General features: G+C 37.5%; 1 protein-coding gene across 1 annotated transcript in view; it reads right to left on the bottom strand.

Moving 5' to 3' along the window:
• Positions 1-845: 845 nt before the first annotated feature.
• Bbox1 (gamma-butyrobetaine hydroxylase 1) overlaps positions 846-23,435 on the bottom strand; it is a 39,946-nt gene continuing 17,356 nt past the window's right edge. Inside the window, exons 4-7 of the mRNA XM_038330486.2 lie at positions 15,039-15,144; positions 9,326-9,522; positions 6,972-7,138; positions 846-1,541 (exon numbers count right to left, since the gene is read on the bottom strand). Coding sequence (XP_038186414.1) covers positions 1,381-1,541; positions 6,972-7,138; positions 9,326-9,522; positions 15,039-15,144 — 631 coding nt within the window. The 3' untranslated portion in view covers positions 846-1,380. The remainder of the gene's footprint in view (positions 1,542-6,971; positions 7,139-9,325; positions 9,523-15,038; positions 15,145-23,435) is intronic.

Here is a 23,435-nt window from a genome sequence, read left to right as displayed (position 1 = left end):
CTTTGGCTCTCAGGAACCTGTTCCTTATGCTGGATAACCTTGCCCAGGCTGAATATAGGGGGAGGTGCTTGTCATACTTTGTTGATGCCCATGGGAGGCCTGACCTTTTCTGAGTGACTATGGAGGGAGGGGTGGCTGCATGGTGGGGAACTCAGTGGGGAGAGGGAGTGGGAAGAGGGCAGGGAGGGAAGCTGCAGTCGGGATGTGAAATAAATAGGTAAGTTTAAAAAAGATGTCTAGAAACAAGAAGTTCACACAGATTCAAATGCATGCAAAATAAAATATGTAGGTAGGTGATAACAGAATTTCAGCAAACTGGAATTTCAAAGCTTCTTATCCATCCCATTGGAACGGGAGGCTCAACAGACTACAACTTCATGCTACACTATGCCATTTGTGTTCCATCCCCACGGCCGTGGTTGTGCAGGATGCTGAGACCAGCTGGTGAGGCTGTCCAGAGGTGGGTGAGTAAATATCTTATCCACTTAAGTAGGTTGCCTGCATCTCTCAAGAATTCATGAGTTGAAGAAAAGGAATGAGGAGGAATGCTCCATCCTTAGGTGACAGTGATGTTGAAAGTTTATGGGACCATTTCTGTAGCAAGACAAATTTAGGGAGACTATATTTTTCTTTTAATTTGAGACTTGGATTTATTTTCATAACTTAAGTATTACAAACCCTGTTAGGACTATCAAGTGAGTGAGATCTCTGTAAGCATGGACAACAAAATCCCGCAAAATGAGTGAATTAAATAGATCTTTGAAAATCTGAAGACTTTTCAAGCATGCTGGAGATCATGATATGCAGTCATAAAAAATGAGACCATGCAGGTAACTCAGCAGGAACCTGTTTTAAGACCTTTTATTTCAAACACAAGCTTTGTTTATATATATATATATTTATTTGTCAGAAAGACTTGCTTGATACAAAACTATCTGCAGATGTTCTGCTGACACTTGTGAAAGCAAAGGAAATTAGAACACACAGGCCACAGAAGTAATGCCTTAAGAAAGCTCCCTATCATGACATCTAACAAGTTGACAATTGAATAGGATTACAAGGAAGAATACTATGAAGAGAGAAGCTACAGGCTCAGATTTAAAGAAATTAATATGTAAAATGGCTGGTCATGATATGAGAATAACCAGGCTATAGCAAGTAACATTCAGTTATTGAACTTGCACTAAAATTTAAGGGCAGGAAATTCATTTCCCATATTTTTTTGTTTTGTTGTTTTCGAGACGGGGTTTCTATATAGCTTTGGAGCCTGTCCTGGGAACTAGCTCCTGTAGATCAGGCTGGCCTCAAACTCACAGAGATTTGCTTCTGCCTCTGCCTCCCAAGTGTTGGGATTAAAGGTGGGTGCCACCACCGCCTAGCTCATTTCCCATTCTTGACCTTCTGTCTTAGAATACGAAGCCTTGACATCACTACATCCCAGTCAGCATAAGCTCCTTCCAGATGACGGGATATCTCAGTTCCTGCCTCATAGCTATGACGTCCATGGAGCAAGCGCCAGTTGTCAAAGATAATCACATCACCTAATTAGGAGAAAATTTCAACATGAATAACTTGTTTTTCAATGAGTTACAAACATAGGAATTATTACTTACAAGATAGAAATTATGACTTTTGTTGCAAATTTCAAAATCTCCATGTTCAGATCCATTGCTTATCATAGTGACTATAATTAATAAGAATGTATTGTACTCATTAAGGAAGCAAATAGGAAACAGTATATGAGATGCCACCATTACTCAGCTCATACCAAGAAAGAGAATGTTTCTTTGGTAAATAAAACTTATATTCTTATTCTAATTAAACTTTGTTACTGGGCAGATTATGTACATGTAGATAATTAATCTCCCTCCACTTTCTCATATCTCCTTCAGATTACCACTGCTGACCCCCATCCATCCAGTTCCTTTCCTAGATTCTTGTCTTTTGATTTTTTTGTGACCCCTCTAGTTTTTCCAAGGCCATCTGATTGATTATTATCTTAAAGCTATCCATTGGAGCTTGCTAGGATCAACTGTGGTTACACAATCATAGGCAGTGATTCCCCATATACACTATTACATTTAAACTTCATAGCTTGACAGACTATCATGGATATGGTTACGTAAAAGATTTTTCTCTGTGTAAAGCTTTTGCATTGTTTTACTTTTGAAAACATCAATAACAGGCATTTTCCCCAGTTTAAGAGCTCCAAGTAACCATAAGGACAGTGCTGTAGGATGGTCATTCTGTATGGTGTGAATATGAGCCCCCATCATTGGTTGATAAATAAAATTGTTTTGGCCTATGGTAAGGCAAGATAGAGTCAAGTAGGAAATCCAAGAAGAGATACAGGAGAAGGGCAAAGTCTGGGAGACATCAGCTACTGAGGAAGCAAGACATGTAGAAAATAAGGTAACAAGCCACAAACTATTTGGCAAAGCATATATAAGAAATGTAGGTTAATTTAAATATAGGAGCTAGCTAATAATAAGCCTGAGTCATTGGCCAAGCATTTATAAGAGATATTAAATCTCTTAGTGGCCATTTGGGAACTGGCTGGCAGGAGTGAAACCTCCAATTATAAATGATAACCAGTGTAGGGGTTGAACCCACAATCCTGACATTAAGAGTCTCATGTTCTACCAACTGGGCTAACCAGTAGAGCTACCCATCTACAAAGGGCATCTCAATGTGATGCTTTCAAATTTCCATAGGATCCGAGAAAGCTTTAAAAAAATAAGAAGAGCAGCTAGTATGTTAAACTAAGTAAAAAATGTCTGCCACAGTGCAGTATCAACATTCTAGAGCTCTGGGAAAAGTTTAACACAGTTCTTGGTCATGAACCTCTGACTGGGTTGTCAGCTTTAGGTTAGACTTTTATGACTCGAGAAGTGGGCCGAGCTCCCCACCAAAGCTGTGGGCAGAGGTACATGCAGCTTAGCAGTTTAAAGGTTTGCTCATGTGGTCAAAAAATGTATCAAAGTTACACAGTAAAGAGGGTCCAGACAAAAAAAACCCTCTGAATAGGTTCCAATGTGTTTTATAAGGTGTGTAGGCTTAAGAAAGAATAAAAGGATATCAACAGTTATAGAATAAATAAATAGTTAAAAATAATAGAAAAAAGTCTTTAAAGAGATAGATAAAAAGAAAAAAGCCACATAGAGATGGAAAGTACACAGGGACTCTGGATTCCTATATATTATTGTGTTGAATTTGCTTTTTTTTTATGGCGATGTGGCAAGAAACAGCTGCTGGGAGACATGGGATTGAAAGAGAGACTGATAAAATACACCAACCTTAATATTTTAAAAATGCCTTAACTTTAGAAGAGAAGTCAGAAAATATATTTGTGAAATTGAACTTAAAAGATGTGTTGCTTAGGAGAAGTGGTTTTGTTTTTGTTTCCACAGGAAACAAGAGGCTATGAATTTGTTCCAGGTTAAGATGGGCCAGATTTAACTCAACAGCAACTCCTGAATATTGACAGGTGATATCTATCAACAAAGGTTATAATTGGTATTCTCAGGACTTGGCCATTATCTCAAATTTTCTCAGGCTCTATATAAGATTACCAGTGTCCCCAGTTGGCAGGAAGTAGTATAGAGAACTATGTCCAAATTTCCCAAATATTGTTTATAAATGTTTGTTTTCATTTAAGGGGGTTTAGCTATAAAGATTAATGATCATGGCCAATCTCTTTCTAAAGAAAAAAAAGGGATATGATATAGAAATGATGGGGAAAAGGGTAGATTATTAAGATAAAAGGGGATAGTTTATTGAGTTTACTTTAATCCAAAAAACAACAGCTAATGTCAAAATAGTTTACATTGGTATGGATTTTGGCTTATTGATACAAATTTAAGGTCAATTTTGTTATACTATATGTATATTTTTATTTTTGTTTAAGGCATTATGTTTATATAGTTCATTTTAAATGTAATACCTAACTAAAAATACATATCAATGGTCATCTATAATAGTCAAACTTATAGCCATATTAGTTAGGTTTTTTTAGGTATAAATGATCTATTTCAATTAGGTAAGTAATCTTCAAACACTTCAAAGACCTACAAAAATGACATTTAAAATGTTTTAAGAACTTAGACTTTTCTCAACAGTGTGACACGTCCACTCCTGGTAATACCAAATACCTCAAAAAGGATGATGGGCATCAAAGAAACTTGTTATGGAATTTGCTAGTCATTTGGACAAGAAACTGCTTTTGTCTGGACTACTTGACAGAATGTTGTACAAACTGGATATACAGGACCCAAAGGAAAATGACCACTAAACTTTATTCAAACAAGGCAGGATAGTCTTTCAGCTTCCTACTTACAGAAGAAACTGCCAGACATTCTGCAGGACACAGAGGAAAGCAACTGACAAACTTTGCCAATATAGGTGGGACGGTTTTACAAATTTCCTGCTTCATTGAAAAGTCTGCTGGATGCTCTAGGCTTTTAGGTTAAGAAGGATGCCCCAGTATTAGAGAAGAACTTTGATTTACTGTTCAAGCATCCAGATATCTCTGTCATTTTTAGAGGTTTGGAAGTCACTTGCAATGCACTGTTTACTCAGGTAATACTCTATCCTTCTGGGGTTTTTGATGGAGTTGAAGACTAGATAGTTATAATTGTAGGTTTTTTATTTATGATAAAAGATAGATGTAAAAGTTTAGATTCACAAAGATGGGATAGATGATAGAGTATTTTCTTTAATTCTGCCAAAGACAAATAGACTGGATAGTGTAACTGATTCTTGCTTGATAACTCTTTTGTTATATATAATTTACCTTGCTATAATGAGAATCTTTTTGATTAGACAGAAAGGGGGAAATTCTGTGGGATGGTCTTTTTGTATGCTGTGAATATGTGCTGTTTTCATTGGTTGATAAATAAAGATACTTTGGTCTATGGCAAGGCAGGATAGAGTTAGGCAGAAAATCTGAACAGAGATACAAGAAAAGGATAGATGCCATCTGGAGATGCCAGTTAGCTGCTAAAGAAGCAAGACATGTGGAAAATGAGGTAACAAATCACGAGCCATGTGACAAGGCATAGATAAAAAATATGGGTTAATTTAAATGTAAGAGATAGCTAGTAATAAACCTGAGCCATTGGCTAAAGATTTATAAGTAAAATTATGCCTTCGAGTGGTTATTCAGGAACTGGTAGGTGGGAGAAAACCTCCGATTATAGGGTAGCGAGGTTTTTGGATGATACCCTAAATTCTTTATATGTTGTGTACATTTTTTAAAAAGGAAATATCAAAAAGAAAGCAATATTTTATCTATTTATATATGAGAAAACTCAAATTGAGGAATTTACCTAAAGCTACTCTGCTACTAAGTGGTGAAGCTTAGATTCCAATTCCTATTATTATTTTTTCCTTTATTTTTCCCATGGTATTTCTGTTTTATATGGTGTCACTCCTAAATCAATCTGCTTTGACTGCATGCCAAAGGCTTTATTGAGTAATCTAGTTCTATTTATTTGCTTTATTATGTCAAAGAATGTTTCTAAGAACAACTCAAGTAGGTATGGTGTGTGTGAATGCCTGTAGTCCCATCTACTTAGAAGAAAGAGGTAGGAGTATTGCTAAAGTCTAGCTCAGGAACTAAAGATGAGGTTATATGATACAGCAAGAAGGGTGTGGTAGGGAGTTTGTATATGCATGTGTGGGGCGGTTTAGGGGCTGAAGAGATGACTCATTGTGAAGAGTATTGTTCTTCCAAAGTATGCTTCCAGCGCCCACATCTTTCCTCACAACTGTCTGTAACTCTATTCCCAGAAGATTCTATGTCCTTTTCTGGACTCTCTGCGCATTGTATGTGTACAGTGCACAGAAATTCATTCAGGCAAAAACTCATACACATAAAAAAAAGAGAAGTAAATAAAATCTCAAAAAATTAAAGCAACAAAAAGAATGTTCAAATTGGCGAAACTAACAACTAAGAGAAATTATGCCTTATATTGCAAATAGCATGTAGATGTTCATGTTCAGAAATGTTGTTCAACATGGTAACTATAATCAATAGAATATACTGCAATCACTGCAAAGGCAGATCTTACTTGCTCCCTTCATGAAATTGATAGATATATGAAGTAATGTATGTTACTAATTAACTCAATTTAGCCACTCCATAATATATACATATCTCAAAACATATACATGATAAACATTTGCAATTTTATTGTCAATTGAAAAAAATAATAACGAGAAAAAATGGCTCAAGTTTTGTGACATTCTCATCAGTAGAGATTGTCTAGAAAGAGTTCCCATGTTTCCTTATTTGTTTCAAGTCACTGGAACAGGCTGAGTCCTTGTTGATTTTAGTATTACTATCTTTGCAAGTAAGTTTCCATCAGTAAACATTACTCATGAATTTTGGAGTGGGAATTACAAAGATAATTTTGTTTAGCAAGGCAGAGGAATTTAAAATAAACTTCATTTGTACTCTATATTTTTCATTGTCTTGAGAGGAAGTGATGCCTTTTCAAGACTGTGTGAGATCTTTATGTTGCAACTTCTATACCATTTCTAGAATCTAACTTGTGTTCATGATCCTTTTATATATATATAAAAGGTGTTAGGGAAGAAAGCCTCTTTTCTTGGATTTGAATCATGGTGGCTTTAATAAAATATGGAAAATTACACAGATGGCAAGAGTTTTCAAAAAGCTTATTTGGAAGGTGACTATCAGGACAGCAAATGCAAAACAGTCTTAATATTAGACATAGGTTTCATTTGGCTTCTCTTTGAAGTGTCTTTAGTTTGGATGCTTTTAAATTTCATGTGCTAGGGTTTCCATGAGAGCTTGCAAAAAGGACTCTTTTTAAGCCTGGGGAGAGGGGGGAGGCACAGTCAACAGCCTAGAAATGGAAATGGCAAGATTCTTCTATTTAGGCAAGTTAGTTTCTCATTAATAGTCTGCTGTAATACCAGTCTGGATGCCACTTTCCTCTACTCACCTGGATTCATCTTGAAGGTGTACTTATATTCCTTGCTGTTCATGAGGTCGACAAACTCTTTCAGAGCAGAGTAGAAAGGCTGAACTCTTTCGATGGGGACATCAAAGACTGTATCTCTGACTGCATTGTTGAAGTTGATGCGAATCACTTGGCCTTTATCATCCAACCTGTTTTGTTTATTAGGCAAAATGAACATTTAATAAGGGTCAGTTTTTCTTAGGAGATATATCTAAAATACAGTACACATAAAAATACACAAATTAAACATAATGGGGTGATGAGATGTTTACATAAATGTATATTATATGTTTAGCTATGTGTATAATAATTTAGACATAATTTAGATATATGTACAATGTTTAGATCATTGTACCGGTTTTTATCATGTTAAAATCCCAAGTAATATTTTTTAAAGTAGTGTTTGAATTTAATAGTTACATTATAATTAGGATTCTTGAGTTGCTGGGGGCAGCAGCACGTGCTTGTCCGAAGTCTGAGGCTGGGTATCTCAGAATGAACACAACATAAGCTGTATAGAGACACCGTATCTTCATAAGCTGTATAGAGACACCGTATCTTCAAAGGTGAAACTTTCTCATCTCACTGTCACCAAAGAACACCTTAGATTAATTTTTATCTAATTTTTTTCCTGAAACTTATCTATTCTCCATATTTTCCATCCAACATCTCCAGAAAATCATCTATTTCTACCCATAAAATGTATGTTCAGCAGTTTGCAGAAATTGTAAAGAAAGTTTGACAATGTAAGTTTCATCCCTAGAAAGTCTGTAGAGATACAGACATCTTTATCATGAACTCGGCTTTCCTTTGCTATTGGAGCATTCTGCTTTGTTTTTAAACTTTGCTTAAATTTTGGCTGAAAAAATTCACCCCACTCCTTAATCTAAGTTTTAGTGTCAGGGATCTTTGTTTTTTTTTTCCCCCATTGGTGCATTCCAAATACTAAGTAGTTCCTTGGCTCCAGTAAACTCTTTATTAATAAATGATTGAATCTTGTGTATGTGTGTGTGTGTTTGTGTGTGTGTGTGTGCGTTGAGAAAGAGAGAGAGAGAGAGAGAGAGAGAGAGAGAGAGAGAGAGAACTGAGGAATTTGATATCTACTAGATGACTTTATTTCTATACTCTTTTTGTTATTTCTTCTGAAATAATACAGGTCAATTCTAGAGTGTTCCCCTTCCCAGTTTTGACTGAGATATAATTAAATACATGACATCCTAAAAACACAACACACAATGCAATTCTCAAATGAACAGTTAAAACAGTGTCCTATTTATGTTAGAGAAAAATCATGATTAAATCACGTTAAAAGAAAAAAAATAGGGTGGGGGAAATAGCTCAAACGGTAAAGTGCTTTCTGCATAAGTGTGAAGCTCCGAGAGACCCGGTCTCAAAATATAAGGTGAAGAACTATTAAGAGAGATCCTCTAGCCTTCACATGAACATTCACATATATGTATCTATACACACAGGTACATTCATACATACATACATATATATATATACATACATATATAGAGAGAAATTATTGAGTATATAAAAAAGGAAAAATCAAATGGAAATAAAAGTATCATAATTAAAAATGAAAGCCCAACACTGTTGAGGAAAATAAGATGTTTCTCAGCATGTATTCACACCGAAGTTAAAAAAGAATAGCATAAAATCATCTATGTAGGACATTACTATCATCTCTGATGACTTAGCGCTCTCTGAGGGATTTTTCACTCTTCGTCCATGTGCCTAAAATGAGAGAGATTATTCTCCAGAGATGCACATGGGATCCAAGGCCAAGCAGCACTTGCAAGCCCTGGTAGGTCATCCTGGTGATTGTCTGATGGACAGACTTAGACAAGCCTGGGCAGGGAATCATCCAGATGTGCCACAGTTTTTGAAAAACAAATGCTACCCTTGTGCTGTGGTTGCTAGCATGAAGGATGATGAAAATCTTGGAGCTTGTGAAGATTATCTTTGAAAACGAAGCCAAAACAAGATGACAAAGCTAAGAAGAAAAAAAAATGACAGTTTCTGGTCGACAGGGCTTAACTCCTGGATCTATGTATTCTCTGTTATATTCTTTCACTTCCAGCTGTAAGCTTTCCAACAGCTATAATCACATGGACAAGGCAAAACTTATACTTAAAAATGAAGTATGTATGAATTATGAGTTATCAAAAAATGTAATATTGATTGAGAACAAATTTCATGCCATTTGGTAACTTTTTTTAATGGCATGTTTTTTGGTCTTTTTTCTTCTAGCAGCATATTAAACCAAAGCTGTGGAGTCAATCAAAGCTTTCTGGGGTTCAAAGCTACAGGGGATTTCTAAGACTACTCACTCTATAATCTTGTGCTTAGATTGCACAGAGAAGTCACAGTAATCCACTCCAATGTCTGTAAAATCCACAAAGGTGGAGGACAGAATGTGGAACGCCTGAGGATTCTTCTCCTTGAGCTTTTGGCACACATTAAATCCATCTACAACTTCAGAATCGCCGCCCGTGACTGTTTGCTTTATACAGTGCAGAAGCTGAACCTGTAAGGAGAAATGGGGATAGAGTTAAAAACAATGGCATCCACTCTTAAAAACTACTGTGCTAAATATTCAAAAAGATACAAATAGAAAAAACCAACAAGCTTAAAAACGTCGATTCTCTGATGTATTGAGGGGAAGAAGTAGGGATGAAAAAGTTGATTGTAGTATAAGTCAAACCTGTTGCAATTGAAGACACAGGCATAGAAATAAAGTACCCAGATCACATATATACCAGTTGCAGGCAGGGAGCACAGCATGCTGCTGCAGGCAGGGAAGGCAACAGCAGAGGCAGATTTAAGTTGGGCAGAGGACTATGGGTAAGGCTTGAGTTATATAAAAGAATGAGAATGGAAATAGGTGAGTGTGCTGGTCGAGCTGAAAAAATACAGTGTACTGAACAACGAAAAGACTGGCTGCAGCAGAGCGTTGTAATGGGTGGAGTAGGCCAGACTGGAAAGATATCTGAGGTTTCGTCACTCACAGTCTTAAATGCGAGATGAAGGATTCCTGTACTTTCTGCTGTGCGTAAGGGACATTGACTCTGGAGGTAACGTGGACCGAACTGAAAAATAATACAACAATCTGCTGGTGTCACATGGACATACTGATTTTAAGATGGGAATGGGCTAGGCCATAGCTACTTGTGAGTCTAATTAGAGACAGGTCAGATTTGAAGATATAATGGCCATAAAGCAGGCTGTGACTTTGGAAGGGAGGATAAACACAAGAAACACTGGAAGTAGTAACCCAAATGGAGAGAAGTTTTAATTTGACTTTGTTTTAATAGAACTGGGTGAACATATTACAATTTCAAAATCAAATCAGAAAAGCTAAAAGGATTGTTTTGTGAGCAGAGGTTTCATGGATTTTGTGACTCCTTTTGGTAGGTGGTTAGATTGGTGGTTCTGAGTACCTAAATTTAGAGCCTGCTTTTCTGCTTGAAGGAAATGCCGGCATTCTGTTGGGCGAACTTCACTTTTACTAATTTTAATCATTTTAAATTATTGTCTCACTGATTTCTTAGAGAATGAGAGAATAAAACATGACCAGATATCCATACATGGGTGGATATCAGTGTTAGTGAGAAAAATATTCATTTCGCTTGGTTTTCTCCACAGATAGTTGAGAACAGTGGTCATCAAGGCTTTCTGCAGTGACGGACATGTTCTTCTTTGTTGTGTAATAGAATCAGCACCAGTTCCGCATGGCCATATAAACTCTAAATATAATTATTATGGCTAAAGGTTTTAATTTAAAATTGTATTTGATATTTATTTCTTGCACATGTCTGTATGTAGTATGTGTATGTGTGTATGCATGTTTGCATGCATGTGGGTACATATGTGTGTGATATATGTGAACATGTATGTGTGCAGAGGCCTGAACTAGCATTAGGGGTTTCCACATTGTTCTCCACTTTATTCACCAGGGCAACGTTTTTCAGTTGAACGAAGGGCTTGCCAATAAGGCGAACTAGCAGAGTAGGTTAAGCAGGGGTCCCTTGTGTATGTTTTATAAGTGCTGAAATTCCAGGAAGGCTGCAATGTGGGGATCCAAACTCCGGTCCTCACACATGCCTGGCAGGTGTTTTATCCACTGAGTCACTGGGGTCCTTGCAGTTTTATGATTTGTAGACAAATTGCTTTCAAAAGGTAATTGTGGCATGTACATTACTTTTATAATAGTACATAGAATTTCATAAATTTTTCTTAATTTTGCAGATGGAGTGATTGAAATATAGATGTCAAAGTTCTAAATTAAAAATTCAGTTAATATTTGATACAGATGGTATTCAAATTTTGGCCATTTGCCACAAATTCAAAACACAGAAAGTCCCTCTCCTTTCAGGGATCCATTTATAGAGCTCTCAGAAATCCAGTCTTGCTGGGTGGCGGCGGCACATGCCTTTAATCCCAGCACTTGGAGGCAGAGGCAGGAGGATCTTGTGTGTCTTAGGCCAGCCTGGTTACACAGAGAATCCCTGTCTCAAAAAAAAAAAATCAATAAAAAATCCAATCTTACATGCAAAAAAGTCAATAATCCCAATGTTGGAAGATTACTTAAACAATTTAATAGCTATTCAATCTTTAAATGGAGGCAAATTTTAACCTTGAAAAATATGTGCATTAACTAATCAAACCATTTTAGAAAAGTCACCTAAGAAGGCCAAGGAGAGATCAGGCAACACGTTGAAATAAAGGAGAAAGAGCCATGTCAGCTGCAAGTCTACAGAGTTCCAAAAGACACAACAAGAACACAGCTTTGTCCTCAGGAGAATCACAGCAGTTAAACTTTTTTGAATTTTGCAATAATGAGCCCACTGATTCAAATGTTAGCTTAAAAAAGATCAATTGATATCTTTTACATATGGCTAGGCCAAGTAATATCTCCTTTTGTGTATTATATTTTAATACAATCTTATAAAAGAAAATAGATTATGAAGCCTGACAACATTTTAACCACTAATCCACAAACTAAATATACTCCTGTCATGTATAAAACCTAATTTAATATCACATAAATCATTCAGAATAAAAAAATTCCTTTCTAAATATTTCCTTATGGAAGCATGTGACTTTTGGCCCAAAGAAAAAAGTGAGCAAAGCCACATCTGTGTATCATTTAAGATATGTTTCCTCATCCTGATCAAGCCGAACCCTTGCTAGGAAACTCATTTTCCAGATCATTTAAGACACACTGTAAAGGACATTTACCTTTTCTATTTGTTAAAGAAAAGATCAAGCTTTGCTATTAAGATTTCTGCATAATTCAAAGTGGAAGTTGCACAATAAGATAGACAGCCCATGTGTACTTATCTGTTAGAATAAAAACATGTCAGGGTTCATTATTTAAAAACCATGGGAAGTCATTGGTTTTAGATGCCTCCTTTGCCTAGTCACACTTGGTGGCTTCTCTAGACATCTCTCATGCCTCTACTGTGCACAAGTTGCTTTAAGTTTTGAGATACAAAGAAGTTCAAGGTCCAGTTACTGTCCTTGCAGAGTTTTGTAAAATATGACAGTGTGTACAAATAACCTATGGACATCACATCCTATGGAAATCAGTAACTCCAGTTTGGCACATACTGGTGTGTTAAAAACCTAGACAGAGATGTATGTTCACTCCAGGTTCCTTATTCATTAGTGGGTCATTCTAGAAAAAGCCTTCTGCTTTATATCCTCATCCAACACTACAGGGCTTGAGCAAGCTTGTCCTATCCTAAAGGACTTCTAAAAGAGATCATGTAGAGAACTGAAACACTGAGAAAGCTTTAAAATACTGTATTATGCTTCAGGTATATTTAGGAAGCCATTTAATCATTTAGCCAGGATTTCAGTTTTAACTTAGATTCAGACTTAAATTCAGAAAGAGCAAAAAACAATTTAGAAGTTCAAGTAGAACTTTTAGCTATTAAGCTCCATTTTTTTTAAAAGTCATTCTACAATTGATGTCTCCAAGCAATCTTTAGCAGGCATAATGTGTTGAGTGGTTTGGTGTCGCTAGGCCACGTTCAGTATAAGCCTCACTGTTTCCTTCTCCAACTCCAATCCATAAAGGTGACCAGAGGAGTCATCTCTCTGTCATTATTTGGTTCACAGAAACCATGTGGTGTTTTACCATCAATAGAATAATTTGAAACATATGAAGCCAAGTACGAGACTAGCTTAGCTAACTAAATCTGGCAAGAACAATGTGTAAGAAGCGGGGCACAGAGAAAACACGTTCAGTTAAGATGATGACCAAAAGAAATTCATTTTGACTTTTTTTCTGCCCATTTGTTCTTAATTGACTTGAGAGTTGCCCAACTTCTTATCTACCTCCGGAGATATAGATTTATAGGCAGTTTGTTTCAAGTTCAAATCAATTTAGCTAAAAACTGAGTGCAACACTCTCTTTAGTCTCCCGACCATCTGCTTTTTGGTTTGAGAAAATAATGATTTTGTAAAAATGCATTTGGTTTGAAGGATGATGGTTTGTAAAGATAAAGAGAGAAAGTGTGCAATCAGGAGTCTCCTGGGAAAACTGCTTTGCACAATGCATCTTCTTTGGCAGGGAAACTTGGGGTGGGATAGGAGAGGGATTCCAATACTAGCATGGTAATTCTGCTCCTTATGCTGATACTCCTTTACAATTAATTTTTGCAGCTTTTCATGTGAGCATCCCACTTTCTTATCCCCTCAGGCTGGGCTAGCCTCATTAATTGCTTAGAACAACAGAACATCACCGAAGAGACCTTATGCTGATTCCTGGCCAAGGTCCCAAGAACTCACACACACTTTGGCTTCCCCACAGAAAATGTTGCCAGCTGCCATGAGAGACAGCCTAGGTAGCCTGTTGGAAGATGCTAGACTAGGGGGAACAGAGACAAACCATCTCAGCATCATCTGAAGTGAGCTATTTCCTAGCCAACGTAGCAGCTGACAAGAGCCAGATGACTGAAAACAATAACCTTTTAGCTGTGCACAGCCCAAATAGTAAAAATGTATATGCTTAGTATCTAGCTGTTTATTTTAATAATAACATGCATTAATTATTATTCTTTGTCACTATCAGGGATTGAATACAGAGCCTCACGGATGCTGGTCCAGCACGTTTACCTCTGAGCTACATCCTCCCTTCCCCAGCAGTGGTTTGTTAAGTTTCTCATTTCACAATATTGTCCATCAGTTCAACCTTGTGTTTGTATGATGTATGCATGTGATGTAAAGGTGTACACATGCCCATGTGTGTCCAAGATGCCAAGAGGTCTTCCTCTATTGGCCGTTCTTTTAAGCTGATGAATTGGATAGTCTCTCTCTTTCTCTCTCTCTCTCTGTCTCTGTCTCTGTCTCTCTCTCTCTCTCTCTCTGTCTCTCTCTCTCTCTGTAACAAAGGTCAACATTGGTATCTTCCTCAATTACTCTCCACCTTATTTCAGGGATAGGGTCTCTCACTGAATCTGGAGCTCACCAATCAGTTACACTACCTGTCCAACATATCTGAGAGCTGGGATTACAGACACATATACATAATGACACCTTTTTACCTGGGTGAAAGGCATCTGAATGCAGATCCTTATGTTTGTGCAGCAATAACTTTTATCAATTGAGCCAGCTCACAAAACCCTAAGTTGGAAAGTGTTTAATTCATTTGCTGATATAAATGACAGGCATGTGACTTCACACTATGTTTCCACATTTCATTCTCGTTTAACTCTCATGGGAGTGATATATGTGCAGACACATCTCGAGATAGAGTGCTGTCTTCAAATCTGTCTTGGCAAAGCAAAATGCTCCAATAATTATTTCCAAGTAGAAATAAAGAACTGATTTTTAAAGAAGATGCGTGAAAATGTTCCTTTCCCTTTACATAGTGAGGCTGTTCAGGACTTAGGCATCTGTTTGTGACTTCAGACTGGGTTTCAGAAAAGGCGATGCACATAGACAAATGCAGTGGTGAGGTATATAATCTCGACAGTGCAGAAGGACCGTTCTCCTTGGCCTGGCTAGTGGAAAATATGTTGAAGTTCACCTTACCCCAGGTGGATGGTGGAGGGCTGGGTAGTCAGTGTGGAAGCTGAGCTTCCCAGTCGTATAAGCCACATTGTTGGCATCAATCTTGTCCTGCACTTGCCAAGTGTGTCTGCAAAATACAAGAAACATGTGTTTTAAACGTTTGACACAAAGCCAGAGGAAATGTGTTACAGTGCATTTGCTCTGTGAGGGGAAATGGAAACTTTCCATTTTATGAAATAATTAACATAATGAGCAAGAGCCAGAAAAAGGAGTTTAACTTTCCTTTTTTTGTAAGTGGCCCTTTCAGAACCACCATTTCTGTATTCCTTTTGCCAAGACACAAAAGAACAATGCACACACTCGTCTCTCCTATAGGATTGGTAGAGAGGTGTATATGGGACTAAGAGTCATTTTCAAAAAGCTTAACCCATGTGATTTGCTGCAGAAAGTTCATACAATATAAAGTGAACAATTTTAAACTGGACAAATTCATTTTTAAAATGGTAGCAACATTACTGATCATAGCTAGTCCATGAACATTTGGTCATTCATAGCTAAAACAGTGTAGTGGTTTGAATGAGAATGTCCCCCATAGGCACAGATATCAGAATACCTGGTCCCCTGTTGGTGGTGCTCTCTTGGAGATTCATGAGGTGTGAGCTCATGGAAGGAATTATGTTACTGGGGTAGACTCTGAGAGCTTAAGACCTCACTCTATACTTGCAGTTTTCTCTAAACTCTCAGCTTTCTGTTCCTGCCACCAGGCCTTTTGGTGCTGCGCCAATTGATTATTACCCTTCTAGAACTGTAAGTCCAAATAAACCCTTCCTTCTACAAGTCGCTTTAGTTGTGGTGTTTTAACACAGCAACAGGAAAGTAACAATTTAAAGCTCTTATCTAGTATACAGTTTCTTCTTATTCTGCTCTCCTCTGTATCCTGGAGAAGTACCGATCTTCTCTCTGTCTTCACGTGTTACCTAATTTTGAAAATTTAATACATGTGAGATTGTGCAGAGATTGTCCTTTTGTGCCTGACTCTTTTCACTCTGTACAATGTTATCAAGATTCCTTTGTGAGACCCTCACCCCTTATTCTCAAAGGGACGAGAATTTCCTAGCAGAATGTTTTAAAAGTTGAAACACAGACTAGCTTCAAGTTCCTGGAAAGATAGTGCTTTCCTTCCTGGCTCCCACCCAGGAAATTCCAAAGCACAAGGACACTCAGCCACCTGGTGTTAAAGATGTCAGAGTAACCTTGCTCTGAAAACAAAGAACAAGCTGACATAGCAGGATGAGAAAGGGCAAAAGATCTTGCACCCATGACAAAGTGGCCCCGAAAGGCTTGCTTGTAGTTTTACCTTTAAAAATAACCCCGCAAAGGAACTTTTAAACTACTCTCTCTACCTTGCTGTTACGGGGTATTGGGGATGGAAGTTCCTGGCTAGCCTGTACTTGAGATAAAAAAGAAACCTTGCTTTTTTGCAGTCTGGTCTTCTCTGGTCTGATGGCTTCTCTGAGGGTTGTTATCTGGGCACAACACATTCAATGTGTTAAAGCACATCTTTTCACATCACTTCCATTTATAGCTGATAACATTATACTGTGTTCTGCAGGTGGTTGAATCATCTACTGCTTGTATGGAGAGAACACAATGTGCTTATCTGTTTTTCACTGGTGTGTCCATTTGGGCTGCTTCTGATTTTGCTTCTTTGAATTGTTAGTTGTAGAAGCAGTTTTTGTAGATTTTATTCTCTTTCTCTTTTTAACAATCTATTTATCATTATCTCTCTCTCTTCTACTTATCACCATCTATTTATATTCTACCTACCTATCTTCTATCATGTATTTATCACAATGTATGTATGTATATGTATGTATCATCTATCTGTATTAATCAATATCTAATTTATCTGAAACTACCAGAACTATATTTAATAGTGGTAGCAAGAGCTAGCTTCCTCGATCTATTATTTTTCAAATAGAAAGTGATCAACTTTTATTACACTATTGGAATTATTACTTAAGTAATGAAATAAAAATTGAAACTACTGCAAATACCCTGTTCCAGTCATAATCATTTTTATTCTTTCCAGAATAACTATAACCATAACTTCAATAGTTACCACTTTTTGCCTTTCATTATGGTCTTATAATCCAAAAAACACACCCTTCAACACTGTGCTTAACCTTGCTTAGGAAAATACTTACTATATTTATTATATCTTTTAAGATCTTTTATTTCTGCACATGTGTCATTTGTGTATACATGTTCATGTATGTGGGTACATATACTGTACAAGTGCATGTACATATTTGTAGAAGCAAGAGGTTGACACCAGGAATTTCCCTCAATCTCTTTCTTCCTTATTCACTGTTGAAGGATATCTTAGCTGAACCCTTATGTTTGGCTCATCTGGTTGCCATCTTGCTCCTGTCTCCATGTTCTGAGCACTAGGATTTCTGACAAGCCACTATGCCCACCCAGCATTCATGTAGATGTTGGCATCTGAGCTCTGGTTTTCATGTTGACACAGCAAGTGCCTTAGCTACTGAATCATCAGCCTTGCCCCTCTTTAAAGCCTCTTGATCTACAGGTTTTCTCTTCAAACTGTTCTCTCAATTTAGTGTTAGAAGAACTGTGAAATTTTCACTTATAGTGCATCCCAATTTGGAGTTTTAGAGCATACTCGAGGTGAATTTATTATGCCACTCAACACATTCCCCTGTTTTCTGTACCACTAAAAAATTAATGGATGAAGGTAGAGGTTTGGGATTTAAGACAAAAGCATAGGCTGACTCAGGAAATACATGGCAAGAAACAGAGTTTCTGGCTTTCTTTTGGGGTAGTCTTTTCTGCATAGATTAAGGACAGATATTCACTCTCAACATAGTAAGTCAGTGGACGATGCCAGTGAAATGGGGGTTCTTCATTCCAGAATACTTGGGTTTAAAAGATCTGCAGTATTGTATGGGATCAAATAATTATGAATTTTAGACATTAACTCAACAAGTCTCTATTACATGACGTAGCTTCTTTCTGAACAACAGTCTCCACACTGAGAAATACATCGCTCACAAGAAAAACACAAAGACAGTTGTACAGGTAATATTTCAGAAGAACAGGTAACTTTAGAAAGCATTGAATTATATTGTTAAAATTGAGCTTTAAAATTATACGTTCAGGTTTCTAGAGCATCTGTTCCTTCTCATAGGTTTTTTAAAAAAAATGTTTAATTACATATGAAACCAGCAACAGAACATTGTGAGATTTTTAAGGAAGAAAACAGTACAAGCGGTAAGGTTACAGAGTACTGGACAATTCCAGACATGTGGATGTGGCCTCCCAAAGGTGGAAATTAGCATATTTTCCTACTTAAAAAAAGCTTTATTTTAGCTGGGCATGGTGACACACATCTTTAATCACTGGACTTTAAAACCAGAATCTCTGAGTTCAAGGCCAGCTTGGTCTACATAGAGAGGTCATTTCTGAAAAATAAAAATGATTTATTTTTATCATCTCTGTGCATGTGTACGTGGGTGCTTGTGTATGCAAGGGCATGCAGAGGCCAGAAGAGGACGTCAGATCCTCTGGAGCTGGAGTTACGTGAACTTGAGTACCATGTGAAGTAGATGCTGGCAACTGAACACTGGTCCTATGCACGAGGAGGAGGAGCTCTTAATCACTGCACTGCAGATCCACATTTATCTATTTTGCATTTTCCCCAATTAAAGTCACTTCGAATGAACCTAGTTGCCTTTAATGAAATGGTTCAATACATGAAGAACAATTCCATCAGAAATAGAAATTCAAACACAAGGGAGGCCTGAATGCACGCAGGATGGGAGTCCTATAAGGAATACTTAAGACAAAGGAACAGAACAAGTAAAAAAAAAAAAAAAAAAAAAAAAAAAAAAAAAAAAAAAAAAAGAAACTTCAAGGAAAAAGAAAGAAACTCAAGAGTTTAAAAGGAAAACTTGTAACTGCTTACTGAAGAACTGACCCCAGAAAAACTCACAGCAAAATGCGGCATGTGAAATGCGCAAGACTTCAAAAAAACAAAACAACAACAACAATAACAACAAAAACTCTCCCACATCCAGGTAGAGATATTACATTACTCACAAGGAAACAAAATTACGATTACGAACAAAACCCTCCCGATTTGTTAAATATAAGTGAACCAAGGATTCTTCATTTAGCCAGGCCAATTTTCAAGTAGAAGGAAAAGCCTTAAGCTGCTGTCAGCATTCAAGAATTCAGAGAATATTGCTCCCTTGGGTCCTTCCTGAGAAATTTACAAGAGGCTGGGGTTCAGACAAGCAAAAATAAAAACAGGTCCGATGACACAGGAATTGTACTAAGCAGCAAATTTATATTCACTCAAACTAATGACGTCAGATAAAAAGGGTAAAAACAAACAAACAAACTCAGGAAATTGAGAATGTGACCAGCAGTGCCAGGGAATGCACACATGGGCTGACAACCCTAAATCAGGTCATCAGGGAAGCAAACACTGTGGTCCCAGAAGTTTGGTTGGGGTTTGAGGTTACTTCAGTGTTCTAGTTTTTCACTTGGATTGTGTTTAAGAACAATTGTATGATAATAATTCATTCAGCTGTGCATTTATTTTTTTTTGTGACTTCTCTATGGCTATGTTATACCAACCCAGTAATGGGGAATAGATGATGGTTATTATGAACTAGAGATAGAAGGAACGGGAAGACATTGATTAAAAGCACAAAATGGATGAGAGATGACCCAGCAGTGAGGAGCACTGACTGCTCTTGCAGAGGACCCAGATTTGATTTCTAGTACCCACATGGTGTCTAATAACTGTAACTACACTTCTAGGGGATCTGATGCCTTCTGCTGCCTTCTAGGCATGGATATGGTGTAATATATACATGCAGGCAAAACCTTGTACACATAAAAGTAAGCAAAGAAATCTAATAGATCTACAGTATTTTCACTAAGGTTGTTTATGTATCACAATATATGCAGTTTGCCGAGGCATAGATTATCGTGTATATCCAGTTTGCATGTACACACAGATACCTCCCACCATCTGTAAGGTGGTGAATATGCAAGTTAGTTTCTTGTATTAACCATTTCATATTGTATACATTTAACACAGCATTACATATGCTAAATTTGTACAATTTAAAAATCGTACTACAATAAAGTTGGAAAAATAAAATTTCATGGATTTTTCTTTTGTTTGTCTATTTTGAGACAAGATTTCTCTGTGTAGTCTTGGCTTTCCTGAAACTTGCTCTGTAGCCAGGCTGGCCTTTAACTCACAGAGATCAGTCAGCTTCTGCTTTCCAATTGCTGTCTTAAAGGCATGCACCACCATCGCCTGGCAGAAGATATTTTTTAAAAAATTGTTTAATGAAGATAAGCAGGAATAGAAAGCGTCTTACCACCTGAAAAATTTTGTAATTCTGAAAACAAGAACTGCAAAAATTTATTCCAAAGGATTTCCCAAAAGCTTCTTTATCAAAGACTAAGAATTCAATATATCTCAAAACAAAGTAACTTGCAATAACTCCACTGCAAATCGGTATGTGTGAGTGCGTGTGCAAGAGTGTATGAGTATGTGTGAGTGTGTCAAAATGTGTGAGTGTGTGTAAATTATGTGAGTGTGAGTATGTGTGTGTATGTGTGTGAGAGTATGTGTGAGAAAGTGTGTGTGTGTTTATGTGTGAGTGTGTGTACAGGCAAGTGTGGAGGCCAGACCACTTGTTTTGCTGGGACAGGGTCTTCCATTAAACCTCGAGCTCAAAGTTTCAACTGTACTACTAGCAAGCAAGCCTCAGGACATCCTTGTGTCCCTGCCTTCCCAATCCTAACATTACAGGTGTGCGTTTTCATACGTGTGTGTGTGTGTGTGTGTGTGTGTGTGTGTGTGTGCGTGTGTTTTAATATGGGATCTGGGGATCTGAACTCAGGTCCTCATGAGCAACTTTACCATCTCCTCAGCCCCAGAAACCAGATTTGAGAGCTAAAAATTTCAGCAGTGCCAACCATAAAGGAAAACAAACTGCCATGGTAGAATGTTGCAAAGGAAAAAGGGTGGGCTGCTGAGGCAAGTAACCCAAGTTGTTTGCCTCAGATTCTTACCCGAAAAATGGGAATAACAATTTTTATTCTATTGTGAGGACTCAAAATACTGACCACAGAGAAATGAGTTTAATACTTAAATGATAAAAAAATGCTTAAAATAATCATTTTTCTTGCATTAGTGACAACAGCTTGCCCTGGCTGCATAGAAAGTAACTGAGGAGGCCCTGGGCACCAGAGGACTCGTGGAGAAGCGACTGTCTGAATAGACGATCTCACACATTTCCTCAAATGATTTCTAAGGCCCATGAGGCACAGAAATTACTTTTCCTTCCATTCATGAGATGACCTCATCGTCAAGTGGTTTTGCTGGCAGCAGCATTAATTACTGTGAAACTTAATACTCCCAAGGGAACCCCAGGGACTGGTTCTTGGCAAACAACATGAACTGGGGGTTCACAATGGCTATAGGAACAGAACCCAATGTCATCCTGTAAGAAATTCTACTACTCACTAGGACACTGGTTTTCCTCTGTCACCAGTGCTATAGTCAGTGCTACATTTAAAACAACTCATTATGAAGTTCCAGTTTTTCAAAGGAGGAGAGGCTTATTGACTAAATTCAGAACTCAGATGAGATTTCTTTGTTTTCATCTCAAGTTTGAATCACTTCTAAGTTGGTTTCCATGCCCTACAAACCATTTTTACTCAAGACAGGTTATGTAACTCCCCGCCCGCCCCCCCACTTCAAGTTGTTTCTTGGCGAGACATTTCAATGAAATGGGCTAGCTTGTTTTTTCTTTCGCCAGTTCATCCCCACACTTCAGAAATATTTTCTGGTAACATGCATGTCAAACAAGTAGCTGCTTCAAAGTTGGATTTTGGAGGTAGTGATAACGGTGGGGATGACTTAGAAAGGAATGGGTGCCAGGGCCTATGATTATTATTTCACTCCTACATCCCCAGTCTCTAACACAATCCAATGCGTGAAACATTGCTGGGCTCATTTTCAGATGCCTTCTGAAACACCAGCACAAGTCCAGTGGATGCTGGGAAGGCTCGTCAGTTGGAATCCCCAGATGTCATTTCAATCTTCTTGTTCGTAGCTGCTCTGGCTGGTGTACTTGACAGATAGCCCACTAGGAACATTTATTTTTGGTTTGATTCGGTTCATCTCATGAGGCCTGCACTAAGGTGCTCGTGCAGATGTGAGACTGGACATCACAAGCAATGTTTTATTCTCTCTCCAGCAAACTTTCATCCTAGGATCTCAGAAGTCATGGTGGGGATTAATACCCTCAGCAGAAGAGAAGCAGAGATATCAGAAATTATACGACAGGCTTAGCTGGGCTTCTCACTTGCAAGTCGCAAAGAGCATATTTGTGACTGAATTCTCTGTTTGTTCTGAGGACAGCTCTTTGGAAACTAATTTAATCTGGGTCCCTAGAGTCTTCAGGCCTTAGTTTGTTTCTAAAGTCTTTGAAGAAAGTATCGCAAAGTATTTATTTATAATTTTTGGCTCTGACGGGTCCTTGTAAGTGTTATTTGGCAATAGGATAACATTTGACAAACATCAAGATCCTGTTTATTTTACTACTTTTCTTTCCGTGCCTCAATCATCTTAATCTTATTCCTGAAGTTAATTTTACATTGTTTTCATTTTCAGTTCCTCGTCCACACAGTCTAGCCCCTGCTATGTGAGCTATACACTCACTTGAGCAAATAAAATAATTGTAGAAAAACAAAACCCTAAAACTATAAATCTGCAATTCTGGCCTCACTCTGGAAAGCAGTTTAGCTCGCTGTGCTTGCAAGTCTTTGCCTCTTATACTTGACTTTCTGATGAAGAGCTACTCTGAGTTTCTCATAAGGTTAACTTTTGAGACAAAGATAGACAATTGTCAATAATGCTAAGAAAGAAACCTTAAAGTCTCAACTTGATGAAAGTATTTAGGCTCAAAAATTCATTTAGCAGTAACTTGTGCAGACGTTGAACTGTTACTGACGATATGATCCTGAGAGGGCCACCATTTTGACTGGCAAGGTGTTCAATGTGAACAGGGCAGTGGTAGCTGCATCTTTATTTTAGAGGTGACCCTGACTAGTACATTTACGGCAGGTTAATTGCTCAAATTGGACCACTTTTCTCTCAATTCGTCTCCTTTCTGGCTTTGAGACACACAAATGCATTTATGTAAATAGTGATAAATAGCCAGTCAGTTTATGTAATCACACAATTCATGAGAAAAAGAATTTTGAGGGTTTGATTGTTATTCCTATATGAGATCATTTGTATTTCTCAGTATAGTCTTAATAAAATTATAGTTTTAAGCACTGCAAAAACCAGCAAATAAT

This window comes from Arvicola amphibius, chromosome 5 (genome assembly GCF_903992535.2).
Source record: "Arvicola amphibius chromosome 5, mArvAmp1.2, whole genome shotgun sequence".
NCBI classification, from domain to species: domain Eukaryota; kingdom Metazoa; phylum Chordata; class Mammalia; order Rodentia; family Cricetidae; genus Arvicola; species Arvicola amphibius.
Note: the sequence above shows the minus strand (reverse complement) of the source record. Positions and strands in the feature narration are given on the sequence as shown.